At 55.9% G+C, this 18961-nt stretch overlaps 2 protein-coding genes across 3 annotated transcripts; one reads left to right on the top strand and one right to left on the bottom strand.

Moving 5' to 3' along the window:
- The first annotated feature begins 51 nt into the window (after positions 1-51).
- On the top strand, positions 52-10508 carry Plppr3 (phospholipid phosphatase related 3). 2 transcript variants are annotated; one of them, XM_038313893.1, is made up of 8 exons: positions 52-126; positions 5608-5793; positions 5875-6010; positions 6138-6333; positions 6419-6476; positions 6551-6724; positions 6942-7335; positions 10471-10508. In XM_038313893.1, the coding sequence occupies exons 1-8, from the start codon at positions 52-54 to the stop codon at positions 10506-10508; spliced, it is 1257 nt and encodes a 418-aa protein (XP_038169821.1). The 2 variants fall into 2 exon arrangements, with proteins under 2 accessions (XP_038169821.1, XP_038169811.1); XM_038313883.1 differs by lacking the exon at positions 10471-10508 and having other exon boundaries at positions 6942-8255.
- Positions 8442-18131, bottom strand: Ptbp1 (polypyrimidine tract binding protein 1). The gene is given in 16 exon segments (XM_038313952.1): positions 8442-9766; positions 9851-9928; positions 10080-10159; positions 10161-10297; positions 10410-10502; positions 10917-10950; positions 11981-12126; positions 12989-13147; positions 13150-13162; positions 13235-13293; positions 13296-13344; positions 13419-13589; positions 13676-13995; positions 14150-14224; positions 16319-16347; positions 18005-18131. Coding segments are annotated over 16 exon segments (1584 nt in total). The 5' UTR covers positions 18013-18131; the 3' UTR covers positions 8442-9633.
- Between the last annotated feature and the right edge of the window lie 830 nt (positions 18132-18961).

The following is an 18961-nucleotide window of genomic DNA, read 5'->3' on the forward strand; positions in this document are numbered from 1 at the left end:
TCCAGCGCGCCTTTGTCCCCTACAACCTCGGCCTACAGCGCCCGCGTCACCATGATTGCTATGAAGGAGAAGAATAAAACGCCGAAGGACAGCATGACGCTCTTGCCTTGCTTTTATTTCGTAGAGGTGAGTGGGGGACCACGGAGATAGGTTTCCATGGCGTGGAGCTTAAAACACCGTCGCCTCTACGCTGCGGGGACAGGAGCCTGCACCGCGGAACCATGGCACCTGGAGCTGGGATGGGGATAAGGCTGGGTCCAAGAAGCAGGGCTCTGCAGGTCGAGTAGGAGTTCCAGAAATTCAGAAGGGTCCTTTAGACTGTGGGAACAGACCAGGAAAATGCTAGGATGATGGGCTTTCTTTGAAGGACATGGGTGAGAAGCTAGGTCTGAAAATTGGGGCATGGTGGTGAACAAGCCCCAACTGGGGAGGGTGGGTGCTGAGGACTTGGCCCTACAGCACCTTGGATGTATCTAAACCCTCTTCTGCTAATGGTATGGCTGCGTGCCGTCCCCCCCCCAAGACTAGCCAGCTGTGGTGGAGAATTGAGGGGTCTAAAAATAGAAGACAATACATGCATTCACTTGGTGCATACTAAGTGTGGATGATGGCGTTTTTCTCTGAATGACAGGAATCGGATGGGGACAGAAGCTGTGTGACAGACAAGCCCCGGGTCAGCCTGGAGCCCAGCTTTGTCCCCAAAGCGGATCCCTCCCCGCAGGTGACCCTGTGTGAGCCACAGAGCAATTGAGGGAATGTTTAATTAAGTTCCAACATGACAGTAGATTAACCAGGTCCCATCCTCTGCCCAGACCCTCAGGCTGACTTTCTCTCACCAGAATCCTTTGAAATCCTTTCAGAAATTGCTTACAGCTATTTTTTTCTCGCTCATTTAAAATTATTTTCGTGATTGTCTTTAGTACTGGCAATAGAATCCAGGACCTGGACCTTGCCAGATCGGAGCTCCATCACTGACCACGCCCTCAGCCCCTCACTGGGTGATTCTGGGCGGGGCTCCACCACTGACCACGCCCCCAGTCCCTCACTGGGGATTGTAGGCGGGGTTCCATCCTGACCACGCCCACCACCCCCACTGAGGGATTCTAGGCGGGGCTCCACCCTGACCACATGCCCAGCTCCTCACTACAGGATTCTAGGCGGGACCCTGCCCCTGACCATACCCCCAGCCCCTCGATTGTGAATTCTGGGTGAGACTACCCCATGATCACTCTCCCAGGAGACCCCTCTGCTCTGACCATGCCCCCTAGGCACTCACTGCGGGCCTTCTGGATGGGAGCTCAGTTCCTCAGCCTCATTCTGAATTTTCACTCTGTAGCCCAGGCTGGATGGGAACTTGATTGTATTCCATGTTAGGCTCAAACCCAATCTTCCTGTCTCTGCCTCCCTGGTGCTGGGAGGCTGTGATAGCACAGACCACCATGCTGTGCTAAGGTGGGTGGTGAGAGCTCACCCCCCAATCATAGGGTGACAGCAGGTGTCTTCCTCCATTGCTGTTTGGCTGGGTCCGTCACTGCGGTCTCCATGGCCTCACCTTGCAGTATCCAAGTTACAGGCAGCACCCAACTACTGTTTCCCCCTTGCTGCGTGGTGCTGGGGACTTGAACTTGGGTCCTGGCACCTGGAAAGGAAGCATTCTTCCCCTAACGACAACTTCCTCTCATTAAGGTTTTTAAATATTCTTTTGTGTGTGTGTGTGTGTGTGTGTGTGTGCGTGCGTGTGCATGCCCACCCGTGCATGCCTGTGTTGTGGTGGGAGTGTGGAGGTTCAGAGGAGGGCTTTCAGGAGCCAGATCTTCACTTCCACCATGTGGGTCTATGCTTGGCAGCAGGCATGCTCCATACTGAGCCATCTTGCTGGCCCTATACAAGGGTTTTGTCCAGGGAGAACTTGACTTGTACACACGAGTTACTCTACCCCCACCTGGGCACACTAACTTGTTTCTGAACCTTCATTTTCACACAGACCTGGATGAGCCTGCATTGTTCCCCCCAATGGAGGAGCAGGCTGAGAAGCCCTAGAACAGATTCTGGGAAAAGGGTTTGTTAGAGACTCTTTTATCGTTGTTGGTTTTTTTTTTGTTTGTTTGTTTGCTTTTTTTTTTGTTTTTTTTGTTTTTTTTGTTTTACGAGACAGGGTTTCTCTGTAGCTTTGGAGCCTGTCCTGGAACTAGCTCTGTAGACCAGGCTGGCCTCGAACTCACAGAGATCTACCTGCCTCTGCCTCCCGAGTGCCCGGATTAAAGGCGTGCGCCACCACCGCCCAGCAAGACTGGTTCTCTTTAAGTAGCCCAAGCTGATCGAGAACTCAGAGTTGGCCTTCCACGTGCTTAGGCTGCAGACACACACCACAGTTGCGGGCAGAGGGAAGTACAGTGTTTCACACGCCCTGCTGTGTTTGCCCACATTGGCACTGGCGCCCCGAGTGAGCAGCGGATCTTAACCAAAGCGTGGGCCTTAGGCTGTCTTCGCTCGGCTGTTGCTTTACTTTCAGTACAGATGGAGCCAGGGCTCCAACACACCCTATAAATAAAGAATCCTATGCAGAGAAGGGCATTTATGGACCGACGGCAGCTGTGGTAAAGACTCCTGCCGGCAAACCCATCAACCTGAGTTCTATCCCTGCAACTGGCACAAAAGCTAAGATTCCCACAGTAGCCCTCTGACCGCCTCACCCACCCAGTAATAGAAAGGGACAGGCTGGGTGTGGTGATGTATGCCTAGAGGGGGTGGATCTCTGAGTTCCAGGCCAGCCAGCCTGAGCTACAGAGTGAGTTCCAGGCCAGCCAGGGCTGTTACACAGGGAAACTTTTTCTCAGAAAGAAAGAGGGGAAGGGAGAGGGAAAGGGTGTGTGTGTGTCTGTGAGTGCTGTGGAACAATCCTTTGCTACACTATGAGTATGTGTTACTCTCATTGGTTAATTAAAAGCTGACAGAAAGTAAGGTAGAAAAACAAAATTGAAAATGACGGGAAGAAGGAGGGTGGAGTCAGGAGGAAGGCCGGTCAGCTATCCGTGGAACAAGTAGCTCATGTAGAAAATGAGGTAACAAGTTATAAGCCACATGGCAAAGCATAAATAGAAATATGGGTTAATTTAAGTGTAAGAGTTAGGTACTAATAAGCCTGAGCTATCGGCCAGCCTTTGTAATTAGTATTCAGCCTCTGAGCCTGTTCCTGGGGTGGGGCGGTCTGGACAGGAAACCTTTATCTACGGGCAAGGGAGTTTATTTCCTCACCTGACACAGGTGAGGCCACAACCCACTACATCCTGTATGAGTTGTTTTAAAACTATGGGCACATTCTTCATGTAACCCACTGAACACTGAAAGATCAGTCCTGTATGTGTGGTCAGTTTCATTACATACTGAAAAGGAACAGACTTTCTTTTTTTAAATATTTATTTATTTATTAGTTATGTATACAAGTTAGCCAGAAGAGGGCACCAGATCTCATTACAGATGGTTGTGAGCTACCATGTGGCTGCTGGGAGTTGAACTCAGGACCTTTGGAAGAGCAGGCAATGCTCTTAACCACTGAGCCATCTCTCCAGCCCTGTAGCAGGCTTTCTTTGGACCACCAGCCAGCCCCCGAATGATGACACAGAGACTGTTATTAGTTAGAAGTCTCGGCCTCATCTTAGGCTTGGCCCATATTAACTTATCTTGTTTCTCCTCATCTGCGTTTGCCTTGGGGCTTTTTACCACTTTCATCCTGTACGTCCTGCTCTCCTGTTTCTCGCGTCTGCCTGTGGCTGCCTGGCCCCAGACCTGTCCCTCTCTTTCTCCCTCATTCTGTTCTCCTTCCCCTCTCTCCTGAGCCTAGATTTCTCCTACTCCTTATTCTCTCTTATCCTCCAATCCAGCGATCTGTCTACTGCCTAGCTGTTGGCTGCCCAACTTTTTGTTTTGTTTTGTTTCTTGAGACAGGGTTTCTTGTGTAGCCTTGTCTGTCCTGGAACACGCTTAGACCAGGCTGGCCTTGAACTCACAGAGATCCGCCTGCCCCTACCTCCGGAGTGCTGGAATTAAAGGTGCATGCCACTCCCCCACATCCGGTATCCAGTATTTATTTGTTTACTGAAAACAGAGTTTCAGTATGTAGCTCTGACTTACTTTGCCTCTGTCTCCCAGTTGCCAGGATTAAAGGTGTGCCCTGCCCTATTCCAACTACATAAGTTATCTATGTTGATGGCTGTTTGCCGTGAGCACTACATGCATGCATGCATACAGGAGCCCGTGGAGGTCAGAAGAGGACACAGAAGCCCCTGGAACTAGAGTTACAGAAGGTTGTGAGCTGTCCTGTGGGTGCTAGGAATTGAACTCTAATCTGGAAAAGCTGACAACATTCCTAACTATCAAACTATCACACTATTTCTCCAGCCCTTGGCTTTCACACACACACACACACACACATTTGTTGTTGTTGTTGTTTTTTCAAGACAGTGTTTCTCTGTGTAGTAGCCCTGGCTGTTCTGGAACTCACTCTGTAGAATAGGCTAGACGCAAACTCACAGAGATCCGCCTACCTCTGCCTCCGAGTGCTGGGGTTAAAGGTGTGCACCACCACTGCAGACCGTATTCATTACTCTTTTGCAGCTGGGAAAATGGAGATGTACAGCTGATCCCAGGCAAATGTCACCCATTTTATTCATCTGCCTCAGACCTCTTGATCAATAAATGCTCCTTAACCTGAGGGAAACTGCCCACCCGTCACCCAGCATAGGAGACCGAAGCAGGAGGATCGGGAGTTCAGGGCCATCCTCAGTTATGCTGTGAGTCTGAGGTCAGCCTGGGACATGAGATGCTATGTCAGTGAATAAATAATTTGGATGCTCCTTTGATGTCAGCCCAGCTCCCTCAGTCCACTCTCCCAGGTCCTTTCAGTGACAGTTATTCCCCTGCTTGAGTCCCAAGGGTTCCACTTTCAGGAGCCATGGCTCCCTGTTCTTTGGAAGTATTGACACTGACATCATACTCTAGGTGGTGGAGACATACGCCGGGTTGGTACAAAGGCCTCAGAGATGAGTGAGGGACCTCAGCACCAGCCACATGCGGGGTGCCATTTGAAGCTGCATAGGGACAGGGAAATGCCACTAGAGAAGCTGCGCTAAGTAAGGCAGGACTGACAGCAAGCCTGGTTAAGGAGCAGCTGAAAGGAGAGGGCTATAAACAGAATATATGTGTGTGTGTATGTATGATGGATGGATGAACAGATGAGAGATGGGTGGGTGGGTAGATGGACAGACAGGTGGGTAGATGATGGACAGACGGGTGGACTGACGGACGGGTGGGTGGGTAGATGGACGGGTGGGTGGATGAATAGAGGGGTGGGTGGGTGGATGCTGGCTGAATGGATGGGTCGGTGGATAGACATGGATGGACATGGGTGGGTGGATAGACAGGATAGATAGTGGACGGACGGATAGGTGGTGGGTGAGTGGCAGATGGATCTTGTGTGGCTGAGCTGTTTCCTGGCTGTGCAACGGCTCTCCCTTTTGTGGCATAGCTGGTTGCAGAAATGAATCTCTGAGCCACCCTAAGGCTGTGGTGGGATGGCCGGTGACTTGGACACCATCTGCCTCCCCCAAGCTGCCGATCGTGGCTTCCTCCATTGTGTCCTTATACTTCCTGGAGCTGACTGACCTGTTCAAGCCGGCCAAGGTGGGCTTCCAGTGCTACGACCGCTCGCTGTCCATGCCCTATGTGGAGACCAACGAGGAGCTGATTCCACTGCTCATGTTGCTGAGTCTGGCCTTTGCGGCACCCGCGGCATCTGTGAGTAGCCTGTACCAGGACCCTGGGCACTTGGGTCTCTCACTGTGGCCCTCCCTGACCTGCCTGTTCCCGGGGGGACAGATCATGGTTGGCGAAGGCATGGTCTACTGCCTGCAGTCCCGGCTGTGGGGCCGTGGCCCAGGGGGCACTGAGGGCAGCATCAACGCGGGTGGCTGCAATTTTAACTCCTTCCTCAGGCGGACAGTGCGCTTTGTAGGTGAGTGACTGTGGGCTCTCTGATCCTGCCTTAATGTCCATTCATGGGGGGGCTACAGAGTGGATGGGCTTCTGGGGGAACAGCCTTCCCCTGCTCCCTTCCCCTGGCCTGGCCCTCTCGCCCTCAGGTGTGCACGTGTTTGGCCTGTGTGCCACGGCTCTGGTGACGGATGTCATCCAGCTGGCCACCGGCTACCACACGCCTTTCTTCCTAACTGTCTGCAAACCCAATTACACTCTGCTGGGCACTTCCTGTGAGGCGAACCCCTACATCACGCAGGACATCTGCTCTGGTCACGATACCCATGCCATCCTGTCAGCACGGTGAGCTCGGGCCCCAAGCCCTGCAGTGACCTTAGGGAAACAGGCTGCCCCTCATCCAGCGGGGTTGACATCATGCCTCTTGCAGGAAAACCTTCCCGTCTCAGCATGCCACTCTGTCAGCCTTTGCTGCTGTCTACGTGTCGGTGAGTGATGAGCCCAGTGCTCTGCCCATCTGAGGGCAGTAGGCACAGCCTGACCTACCTATGTATTGGCCCAGATGTACTTCAATTCAGTCATCTCAGACACCACCAAGCTGCTGAAGCCCATCCTTGTGTTTGCCTTCGCCATTGCTGCTGGCGTCTGTGGCCTCACCCAGATCACCCAGTACCGCAGCCACCCTGTGGATGTCTATGCTGGCTTTCTTATTGGTGCAGGCATCGCTGCCTACCTGGTGAGAGTGGGAGCTGACGAGGTCTGAGGGAGGAGGCTGGCTGGCCACCAGTGGAATTTAAGCAGGGAGGCTGAGTGGCAAGAGCCTGGGGTCTGAAGGAAGGCTTCTCCCACTGGTTCTGCATGCACCCATCCTCACAGAATGCTGGTGCCTCCCTGTAGCCTGCAGGTACTGTCCCCTGCTGGGTAACAGGCCTCATGCAAATCCTTATCCCTAGGCCTGCCACGCAGTGGGCAACTTCCAGGCACCACCTACAGAGAAGGTGCCTCTGCCAGCTCCTGCCAAGGATGCCCTGCGAGCGCTGGCACAGCGGGGTCATGAGTCCATGTATCAGCAGAATAAGTCTGTCAGCACAGACGAGCTGGGCCCTCCGGGGAGGCTAGAGGGTGTGCCACGGCCTGTGGCTCGAGAGAAGACATCTCTTGGCAGCCTGAAGCGGGCCAGTGTGGATGTGGACCTGCTGGCCCCACGCAGCCCCATGGGCAAGGAGGGCATGGTCACCTTCAGCAACACACTGCCCCGTGTCAGCACGCCTTCGCTGGATGACCCTGCCCGGCGCCACATGACCATCCATGTGCCCCTTGATGCCTCCCGTTCCAAGCAGCTCATCAGTGAGTGGAAGCAGAAATCCCTGGAGGGCCGTGGCCTGGGAGTACCCGATGAGGGTAGCCCTGTGCACCTGCGGGCCCCAGCAGAGCCTATGGCAGAGGAAGAAGAGGAGGAGGAGGAGGAGGAAGAGGAGGAGGAGGAGGAGGATGGGCCCGTGCCACCCTCACTCTACCCCACTGTCCAGGCGCGGCCAGGGCTTGGGCCCAGAGTCATTCTTCCTCCAAGGCCAGGTCCCCAACCCCTTGTGCACATCCCTGAAGAAGGAGTGCAGGCTGGAGCTGGCCTGTCGCCCAAGAGCAGCTCATCAGTGCGGGCTAAATGGCTGTCAATGGCTGAGAAGGGCGGAGCCCCAGTGGCTGTGGCTCCATCACAGCCACGGGTGGTCAACCCACCTAGGCTTCTGCAGGTCATTGCCATGTCCAAGGCAGCAGGGGGCCCCAAGGCTGAGACAGCCTCATCCTCCAGCACCAGCTCCGACTCCTCACAATACCGCTCCCCGTCAGACCGTGACTCGGCCAGCATTGTCACAATTGATGCACATGCACCCCACCATCCTGTGGTGCACCTGTCTGCTGGCAGCACACCCTGGGAATGGAAGGCCAAAGTAGTGGAGGGTGATGGCTCCTACGAGCTGGGGGACCTAGCACGAGGCTTTCGAAGCAGCTGCAAACAGCCTGGCATGGGCTCAGGGTCTCCGGTTAGTGATGTGGACCAGGAGGAGGCCCGAATTGGGGCGGTTGCCACTGTTAACCTCGCCACTGGGGAGGGTCTGCCCCCTCCAGGCTCAACTGATGGAGCCCTAGGTGCAAACAGTCGTGAATCTACCATGAGGCGCCAGGTGGGTGGGTTGGGGAACCGGGAAATGGAAGCTGAGGCAGAAAGTTACTATAGGAGGATGCAGGCCCGGAGGTACCAGGACTAAGCCTGGCAAACATGGTTTGGGGGGGGGAACAACACAGGACACCAATAAAGGCTGACAGTGACATTATCATGTTGTCTGGATGGTCCTTAACCTAGAAGACATGTGCAGTTTCTCAGCCCTGTCCCTTCTACTCCATGTGACCCACACCAAGCCCTCCAGTCCCCAATGCCCAATGACAGGCAGAGGTGCGCAAGACACAGGCATTTATTGGATCCAGGCCCAGCCCGGGCGATACCTCTACAGCTCAGAATGAAGGGCTCAGGGAAGGCACAGGTTAGAAAACTGCTTTAATGGAAACTTCCCAACATACCATCTGGGACGGGGTGGAATGTAGCCAGGGCTGGCCCTGGGACAATACTGAGCCTGTAGTTGTTACCAAAATATATATCTGTCACCATAAAAAACTGCTGCACTGCCTCAGCCCCACACAGGTAAAAAAAATCATAAATATTTACACTCTTGCCACTCCTTCACAGAACCAAGGTCCAGGGAACCCCTCCCCTAGAGACAGGCTAGGCACGACATGGGCATATCGGGAGGGGCATTAAGGCCTGGAGGTCAGCCCCTCACCTGGGCCTAGTCAGAGGCAGGCAAAAAAAAAAAAAAAAGAAAAAAAAAAACTTTGGTCCAGAATTTGAAGGTAGGAACCCAATGGTCTCAGGGCTGTTTTCCCCAGGCAGGGGCAGCACTGGCCTGGGCCCCACCCGGAAGTTGGTCACCAGGAAGGAGGGGACGAGCACAGGGACACAGAAGCTTAGAGTACACACATACCACTGTATCATCACTATAAAAAGTTACTTAAAACTATCTCTTATAAATGGAAAAAGATTTGAGTATTTGGTCAAGTGGAAATATTGCTAGGCACAGGTGTCTGTGACCACCAGAACAGAATACAAAGGTCACGAGGCTCGGCAGCTGAGGATGGCCTGGGCCTCCTGGGCTGGCCAGGGACATGGGAGAATCATGTCACTTGATTATAAGGGGTGGGGGCGGTGGCCAAGGCTCCTGCATGGTTTAGGGAGCCTGGAAGTGCAGGTCTCGGCTCACCGGCAGGTCTAGCGACAGACTTGGTGGCTTGAGAGGGTGGGTGTGTGGCCGCAAGGTGGGCTGGTTTTGTAAGGCACGAGAAAGCGGCTGTGTTCGGGGGCACCGCTGTGGCCTCACGCCTGAGCTCCTCAAGGCATGGTGCCGGGCCTGACTGGGCCTCTGTGGCCTAAGCCATTTCCCGCCACAGCAAAGTGGACTAGATTTAATTTTTTTAAAAACAGGTAAACTGATCTCTCTTTAAAAAAATAAAATCTCTGGTCTGTAAGGTCACTTCAGCTGCTTTTTAAAGTGGCTTTTCTGGAATGGTGGTAGCTGTCGCGGACACGCGCATCTAGATGGTGGACTTGGAGAAGGACACACGCAGGTGGTGGTTCTCGCCCAGGTCGTGGTTGTGCAGCTCAATCAGCGCCTGCACAGCCTCCTCCACGGAGCCCATCTGGATCAGTGCCATCTTGCGGTCCTTCCTGCAGGGGTGGGGTGCAGGCTGGTCAAGAGGGGCTCACGCAGGGTAAAGGCAGGAGGGTGGAGTGGAGCGGGGCTGTACTCACTGGAAGAACTTGAAGCCTTTGACCACACCACCATTGCTGGAGAAGAGGCTCTTGAGGTCGTCCTCGGACACAGAGGGCCTGCAGGCAAACAGGAGGCATCTGGCTGGGTCCCACACACACTTGGGGGGGGGGGGGGGCGGGCACAACACAAGGACAGCAGCAGGCAAAGACAAAGACTAGGAGCCATTCAGGGCTCACAAAGGGACAAGCTACGCTTTGGCTAACTCACGGGATATTAGAAAGGTGCAGAGTGGCTGAGGGTGGGAAGATGTTCTGGAAGTTCTTGGAGCCCGGCTTCTTGAAACGATTGCAGCGGTGAGCTGCCATAGTCCTTGGTCAGGCCCTGGTCCTCCTGTCCCTCACGAGGCAGCTGCACACTCTGATGCTTCGACAGCGTGATGCGCACTGACTTCCCATGCAGCTTGTGCCCATTCAGGTGGCTCATGGCTGGGCAAGGGGGAAAAAACAAACAACATGAGCAGCAGGCCCCATGCTCACCTACTCCCATCGGCAGCCTCAGCGGCAGTATGAGCCTCCATCCCCCTCCAGTGGCTCTCACCCAGCTGGGCCTGGCTGCCATCGGCCATCTGTACAAGTGCATTCTCCTTCTTGTTGAACAGAATCTTCACCCGCTGCACATCACCATAAACGCCTTTGAAGCCCAGAGACAGAGAATGAGATGCCTGGCCTCTTAACCTCTCCCACCCACTCACCTCACCCACTCCCCACCCCTCACGCACCCCAAGCTCTCGCCGGCCAGGTTTGTTTAGTGGGGTACTGGGAGCCTGCGCCTCACAGTCCAAGACCTGCTAAGGGGCACTGTGCTCGGCAGGTCTCGGACCTCCAGACACTGACATGTCAGAACAGCCCAGTTCACATGCTACTGACACGCTTAGCTCTGGAAGCATGCAGGGTGGTAACCATGCGTGTCTACTCAGTACAATCCGCAAACCGGAAGCAAACCACGGACCGAGGCAGAAGGCCAAACACAAACTCAATAGTACATCGCAGGGTGTAAAATAATCAATTAAACGAAACCAAGATAATAAAAGTGAGAATAACATACCGAAGAGAATAAAGAGGCTTTGGGGTGTGACTCTCTTTAGAGACAGCAGAGGAAGGCAGCAGGGGACAGGGAGAGGGAGAGGTCAAGGGGGCGAGTGCCAATCGTCCACGAGGAAGACAGTCCCCGCAGGCGAGCAGGTTCATGATGATTGAAGTTGTCAGGATGTTAATATTCAAGGGCAGGTTGGTTTCCGGAGAGCGGGTTTGAGAGGGGAGTTTTGTTTTTATTGATTTATGTTTGTTTGTTTCAAGCAACAACAGGAAGCAGAAGAACCGTGCAGTCAGTTGGCAAAGAAATTCCGGATCAGGCAAGAAAAAAAAATTGGGAGGGGAGGGGAGGAAAGAAAAAGTAGCAAAATACAGGTCAGTAAATACGTAGGAAAATGAGGCAGTGTTCCACACACACTCACTCACACTTGCACACTCTTGCACACACACGTTCACGCATGTGAAGAGAAGCACTGCACGCAGGCTCAAGGGCCATGGCCAGCACTGAAGCCAGGACTAAGAACTGAGGCAAGGAGTGGAGCCTATTAGTTCCCAGGTGGCGGACGTGAAGCTCAGGACAGCTACAGTCAACTGGCTGGAGCAGGGCAGCCTGGAGCCACAGGAGCCAGAGAGCAGCCTGAGGCTCTGCCACGCACAGACTCATCCTGGAAAAGGAACACTGAGCCTCAAGGGCCACTTCTAGAGCTCCCGCCACACAGACAAGCTGGTGGCTGGCACTGGCCTGAGCCACCTCCCCTCCAGCAGGCACTCCTAGGCCTTCTCCTTGCCGTGCCCCCAAATTAACTCAGACTGCCTTGTACAGAAAGAAAAACACCCCGGCTCTGAGCACTGAGGGCCGGGGTGCGAATGGAGCTGAGAAGAAAACGGAAAACCTCAGAGCAGCTGGGAAGGAGCGGAGGCCAACAGGAGCAGACAGAGGGCAGCACGCCTGTGTCCACAGTGCCTGGGACACCCAGAGCCCTTGCCTGCCATCCAATGCGCCCCCCAGAACGTGTGGTCAAACCAGCACCCCATCACTATTCCAGGTACAAGCAGAGCAGAGCAACACCCACATACCTCAGGTTTAGGTTGCTGACCCAAAAGGACGGAATTCCCTGCGCCTGCCAGGCCTGGGATGGCGATGCGGCCAGCGGCAGCAGCTGCAGCAGCAGAAGGTATGGCTAGGGGGGCCAGCGCTCCGTGGACGTTAGGAACAGAGAGACCTGCAAGGGAAAGTAGTGTGGATTTGGAGTCTGGATGGCTGTGCCAAAAGGAGGCAGGCACCCTCTTCTCACACAGCCACAAGGTGTCGCCTGGCTATGGACTGCCCAAGAGGCCACGCACACTGCCTGGCACCATGGCCAGTCCGAGTGTGTTCAGACTACATGCGCCTGACAGCACGAAAGCTCTGGTCGACACGGGCCCTCTGCAAGCAGGGCCTGCCAGACACGCCCGGCTGTGCACGCATGCGGCGCCCATTCCTCCATGCAGGCTCGGGCGGCACGCGGAGGCTGAGGCCCATGCTTCTCAGCCCTGGAGGCCACTTGCTTACCAGGCCAATTAAATTCAATCTACTAGGGACACTGCATCCTCGTCCTCGCCCAAGGTGCTTGAAGGGAACCAGACCAAAGACTGCATGATTAGTACTTCATCTCTAACAACCATCAGAGGGCGCCTGGCCCAGCCCTGCCTGATACTGCCCTGCCCTACCTGTCTGGGAATGCTGCCAGAGGCCCCTTCCCCTCTCCCCACAAGGGGGCCCGGGACCTGACACTCAGGGCCAGAGGCCATCCCGGTCTATGAGCAGCTATGGGGTTGTGTGGGCATGCAGGCACCGGGGTCAGGATGAGCATGAATACCTGCGGCCTGAGGGATGGCAAAAGGTGGGAGGGAACCCGGCTCCTGCATACGGAGAGGCTGACATTATGCCGGGCCGCACCTAGAAACAAACAGACACTAATCACTGCACCCTCACCTCACGGCCGGACATGGGCTGGACTGCTGAGTGGGTGGCGGGGAGCCTGACAGAGCTAGGTGGCCTTTTCCCACCCCGCTGACTTGGTGCATCTCAGTGTAGCATCTTACCAAAGGCTGCTGCCATGGTCTGGTCCAGAGAAGGCTGGCTGTCCCCAGAAGGCAAGTCAGGCCGAGTATAATCTCTGCTCTTGTCATTGTTGTACTTGACATTGAGACTGGTGAGCTTGGAGAAGTCAATGCGCAGAGTGCAGCAGGCATTGTAGATGTCTGGCCATCCAGCGACTATGGGGAGACAATGGTGAGTGAGTGTGGCCCAAGAATAGGACTGCCCACCCCACCAGAAGCCCAACTCACCAGCTTAGCGTGCTGGGCGCTCACAGGGTCAGCATACTGCAGCAGCGCCTGGAACTGGTGTTCTTGGTGAATGTGATAATCTTCAGGACTGTACCAAACTTTGAGAAGATCTGCAAGAGAGCTGTGTGAGTCCAAGCTGCAGGCAGATGGGACCCTCCCTGGCGCAGGGCATGCAGCCACCCACCTGGTGCAGCACGTCTAGGGTCACTGGGTAGAAGAGGTTCTCCACAATGATCCTGAGCACTGGGCTCTGGCCTGCCATTGCCATTCCAGCATCCACGGCAGCAGCAGAAGCTGCCAAGGCCAGATTTCCGGACTGCACAGAGTTCACGGCCTGCAGGGCTGCCTGGGCACGCTGTGGATAACCATCATGAGCTGCGACCCAGGGCTGAGGCAGGGAGCCAGACCACCCACCCGCCTGTGCCTGCCCTGCAGACGCACCGCCTGGTTCGGCGAGCTGTCAGTTTTGAGCTCCTTGTGGTTAGAGAACTGGATGTAGATGGGCTGTCCACGCAGCACAGGTGCCACTGACGTGTAATAGTTGACCATGGTATTGGCAGCCTCCTCCGTGTTCATTTCAATGAAGGCCTGGTTCTTCCCCTTCAGCATAAGGAGGTTGGTAACCTTCCCAAAGGGCAGCCCCAGGGAGATGACCTCGCCCTCAGTGACATCACTAGGTAGCTTGCGGACATGGATGACTCTGGAAGGAACCCCTGTGCTCCTGTTGTCGCCTTTGAACTTCTTGCTATCATTTCCATTGGCTGAAAAAACGAATATGGGTGCATTTGGGAGACTGCAAGCCCTTTCCTGCCTCTGGCTGGGTCCTACTCTCCCCAACCCCTCCCGTTCCCACGCCAGGCTTCCCTAGGGCACTCCCTGATTGAGAAAGGCCAAGTGTGGCCTGAGCACTCTCACCTGCTGAAGTCGAGCTGCTCATGATGAAGGGGCCGTTGCTGACACACGTGGAGAAGAGCTCGTCGGATCCCCGCTGGGAAGAGCATGAACCTTCAACTCCAAGCTGATCCCTTCTTTCCTACCCACCCATCACACACCAGCCCCCAGGGACGTGTACAATGTCCCAAGCCTGCCTGTGGCTTCATTGCTCACAACCAGCAGCCTTCAGTGGTTGAGACCCTGTGCCAGCAGCCATGTGGGAGGGCCCCGCCTAACAGGTCATCTGTCCAGAGCGCACAGCTGCCAGCCTCACGGTACCCTCCTGGCAGAGGTGCTCTGGCAGCTTCCACAGAAACAAAGCCCAACCCTGCTGCCCTGGCCATACTCCAAGAGGAGATAGTGGCTATACCTGGTGAGTGGGACCATCCAGTGATGGAAGCCACTCACCGGGGAACACCCAAGCTGACCCCACAGTGGGGACCCCTGCTTGCCAGAAGCAATTTGCTGAGCCAACCCCGCCCTGGAAACCAGAGGACCTAGGCTCAGTACAGCAGAAGAGATGGCCTGCCACCCAGAGTAAGCCTCAGATCAGACGAGAGGCTCCAGGGGGGCAGAGCTCCTTGGTTATCTATTCCTAACCAGCCAGACCCCGAAGTTAGACACCAAGGGACTCGGGGCCACCATCTTGTCCATGTCTTATTCCATCCTCACTGAACATTACCAAGGGCACTGGCTTCCATCCTCCAGTAACACTTGGACTGACCCACTGTGAGCTGACAGGTCTAGAGACCAGCACCTGGGAACCCCAAGAAGTTCCTCATGTCCTGCACCCACCTGAAGCTTGGGCATTAATGTCTTAAGATCAAAAGCTACAGGGACGTGGACCTGCCCAGCACTGGGGGGGGGCCCCCGAGACCCTGACATGCCAAGCCCAGAACATCATGTCCACATCTGAGCTGCAGGAAGTTACTTCCTGTTGGCAGCCAGTCTCCCATGAGATCTCTCAGGCCTGACCCTACTGGGAGGATGACTTCTGCCTGGACTGGGCGGGAGGAGCAGCACTTCCTGTAGCTCTGTTCCTAGCAGGCTGCAGGAGCACTAACAGTCTCCTAGTAGGTTCGGGAGCCCAGACTATCAGAGGAACCCCAGCACCTGGGCCAACAACCCCAAGTGGCTATGCAGACAGAGGCATGTGAGACCAAGCACAGGGAAGCCGCTGTCAGAGCGCAGCCTTCCCAAATGCTCGCCAGTCCAGAGCAAGGAAGGCCTGGTCTCTTTCTCCATGCAGAGCTACCTGCTCCTAACTTGCCCAGTATGCCCTCTGTGGCTAGCCAGAATGGAGTCTTGTGCAGGACAAGTAGCCACGAGGCAATCCAGGTCAGCAAGCAACACCTTGCCCAGTCACCTGCAGGCCTGGACCTTAGTGGGTCCTCCCTCCACCACTGAACACACAGGTTAGTCTGAATCTGAGGGAAAGAGAGAGCAGCAGGCAGGTGCAGACAGAGTCCACTCAGGAAAGAACGAAACTAGTCCAGACAGCAGCCTGGTAGTCAGTTGTCAGTGGCTGGTGTGACCCTGGGGTCTCACCTGTGGGGCCTTCTGAGGGTAGGAACTATTGCCATCCACTAAGGCTTAACAGGCAATTCTAAATAGCTCACCCAACAGAGCGTGACCAATCCCCGACACACAGACCTGCAGCTTTCATCCCAATTCTATGTCATCCCATCAGACATAGAAGCCCTTCTAGTCCTAGGCTCCACCTCAAGTACCAATGGAGCTAGAGGTGTGCTACTGTCCCCTGCTATGTGAGTCCAGGAGAGACCTGCCTGGTCAGCAGAGGACTCAGACAAGTCTGCAATCTTCACCTCAGAAACATGCCACACCTCCAAACCAAACCCACGTGGGCAGGCAACACTCAGTAAGTGCCCAAATGCCTGAACCCACTGCTCAGATGAAGACCTAATTGGCAGAAAACGAGCCAGAAAGAGGCCAGCACAGAGCTGCAGTCAGACCCAGAAAAGGGTCTTAGGCCTTCGCATCACTTGGGTGGCAAGTGTGTATGCACCCATGCCATCCTCTGCCTTTTGGTCTTTGTAGACTGGACCAGGGCCAGGCCACCTTACAGCAGGCACAGTCTAACTTTGACTACAGCAGGGCTGTGTGCAATGCCAAGCAAGAGACACCTACCTTTTGTACCGACTGCTATGTCTGGGACGATGCTGTGGAGAGAAAAAGAGACATCAGCACTGTGGGGCCTGGAGGGCCCTCTGCCAGTTGGGCTCGGAAGGAAGGGCAGGGAAGTGAGCCACCCCATTGAGTCTCCACTTGAAAGGGGGCCATCATTGTCCTCGGAGCCCCTCCCTCCTTCCATGCAGGACCCTGCTCCTGCCTTTGAACACATTAAGAAGGCCACTTTCTACAAGGTCTACCCGGGTCCACTATTCAACTCCTTGGTATCCTATAATCCTAGAAGCCCAGAAGCAGGTAAAGGCAGTAGCCAAAGACTGATTCCTGAGGGGGGGCGGGGAGCTCCAGAGCCAGGCGGCTGACGGCAGTCAAAGAGGCCTTGTTACCATTTACTAACCAAGAGAGCTGCCGGGATACACCCTAGGTTACTGATCAACCCCAGCCCCTCGTGACTGCACTCGGCCTCACCTGCTGAACCTAGCCTCCATTAACAGGCAGCAGCAAGCCTGCCTTGGCTGGCCAGGTGCCCAAGTTGACTCCAAGAGTTCCGCCTAGGGAAGTGGTGCCTGGGTTGCGTGACACTGATCGTTAGTGGGCACCTCTCTGCTTTACTGCATGTCTTCCAAAACCCTTTATGAGACAGTCTCTCTACAAGACCCGGCTTAGCCAGGACGCAGCAATCTGCCCGTCTCGGCCCGGATTAAAGGTGCACACCACCACACCCGGCTCAAAGTCTTAGTAACTCGCTAACCGACTGCATCTGGAGGCTTTCGCGATCAGCACTCAGGCTGGGAGAGGACGGCGACAGGTACAAGCCCTGAGGCCACGCCGAAATATTTGATTTTATAGGACTGATTCTTAAAAGAAAAGAGCAAAACTGCTACTAAGCGTGGTGACTCACAACACTAGGAAGGCTAAGTTGGGAACCTCAGGAATTCAAGGTCAGTCTGTCTCGAAAAACCCAAACAAGTTTCAAGAAAAAAGTCGGAACTACCAACGCAGGCCTTTAGTCCCAGCACTCGACGGGGGGGGGGGGGCGGATCTTTGAGTTGAGGCCAGCCTGGGCTACGCTACACTGAGACCCCCGTCTCCAAAAACAAACCCGAAACTACAAACAAAAGTTTGCCGAGCGCAGCGGCGCGTCCCGGAAGCGCGGCGGGAGACCAGAGGCCAGGCCAGTGCGCGCTCTGCAGAGCCATCGCGCCTCGGCCGGCGGCTGCGGACTCGGACCCGGCCTCCCGGCACCTTCCCACGAGGCAGAGAGGGCGCGCGCCCCTCAGACCCACGGACGCGCGCGCACGCGGCGCCGGACAGGGGAGCGCGAAGGGACATCCGTCGGCACGCGGAGAGCCGGCACCCATTGGAGGACGGGAAGCGGGAAGGGGCCAGCGCGCCGGCCCGCTTCCTGTGAGCGCGGCCCACGGGGGGAGCTGCGTGCACGAGGGGAGGGGCGCGGGTTTGCCACGGAGGCGCGCGGCCGCCGGAAGTGCGCTGGGAGAGTGGGTTCGAAGGGAACGGGGAATGGTGCGGGCTCCTCGCCGGCCGCCGCCGCCCGGGGTCCGAGCGCGCCACGCGGACGGAGGCCGGGCACGCGCGCGCGCCGCAGCGGCTGGAGGGGCCGGCGTGCGTGGCGGCCAAGCCTGGAAAGCGGCGCCGAGAGCAGCGGGCGAGGGGCGCGGCACTACTCACCCGTCCATGGCACACGGAGCAGACCCGCGGGGGACGGAGCGGAGGCGCAGAGGAATAGCAGGGACCGACCCAACGGCTCCGAGTTATAGACTCAACAAGATGGCGGAGACGCCCGCACAACGTCCCCCGCGCGCGCTACTAATTGGCTCCCACCGCGGAAGGTGGGCGTGGCTAACCGTGCCTGCCCCCGCCAACGCCTCCCATTGGCCAGAGAGCTACTCCGAGGGCGGAACCCAGACGGCTATTGGGCGAGACGTCCTTCAGTCAAAGCGGAGGGACGGAAAGATCTGTGGGGAGGGGGAGGGCGTGAACGAGCCGGAGCCACGTGACAGCGTTCGAGCCAATGAGTGAGCCCAGGTCCGGCCCTTGGGACGCCATCTTGAGAGTGGGTACGTGGGCGGGTCAGATGCGGGAAGAAGCGTTCTTGCGGGAGGTTGCCGCCATGTTTCAAACGGGCACTGGAAGCCGTTGGTCTTCAGCGTGAGGGCAAAGTGAAGTGTGTCGCCATCTTATAAACCGGGCAGTAATTCCCTTATCGCCCCAGCTGGCTTGCGGTCACGTGACCAAAACTTCGCCTTTAAGCCGAGTTTCTCCTGGACTAGAGAGCAGGGCGATGGAGGCCACGTGCTTCGTAGCCACAGTCCCGACTTGATTGTGCGTTATTCCTTTCCATCTTTTGTCTACCCCCAAGTGGCCAAGCCCCACCTCTGTTGCAGAAATGGGGAAACTGACAAAACGGACCGGAGTGTGGCCAGCTCTGCCTATAGCTGGGGAAAGTGTCGAGTTGCGTGCCCTACACTTAGGCTCAGGAGGCAAGCACGGTCCACTGGAGGAGCAGAGCCTCGCCTTATGAGTCCTCCACCCGGGAGAGCACTCAAAACGGATTACCCCAGGAGCCAGGGTTCTGCATTCCAGTCTTGGGGGTGGTTGGTGAGAGCTGGAGCCGGGTTTTTCAGA

Source organism: Arvicola amphibius, chromosome 1 (genome assembly GCF_903992535.2).
Source record: "Arvicola amphibius chromosome 1, mArvAmp1.2, whole genome shotgun sequence".
Classification (NCBI taxonomy): domain Eukaryota; kingdom Metazoa; phylum Chordata; class Mammalia; order Rodentia; family Cricetidae; genus Arvicola; species Arvicola amphibius.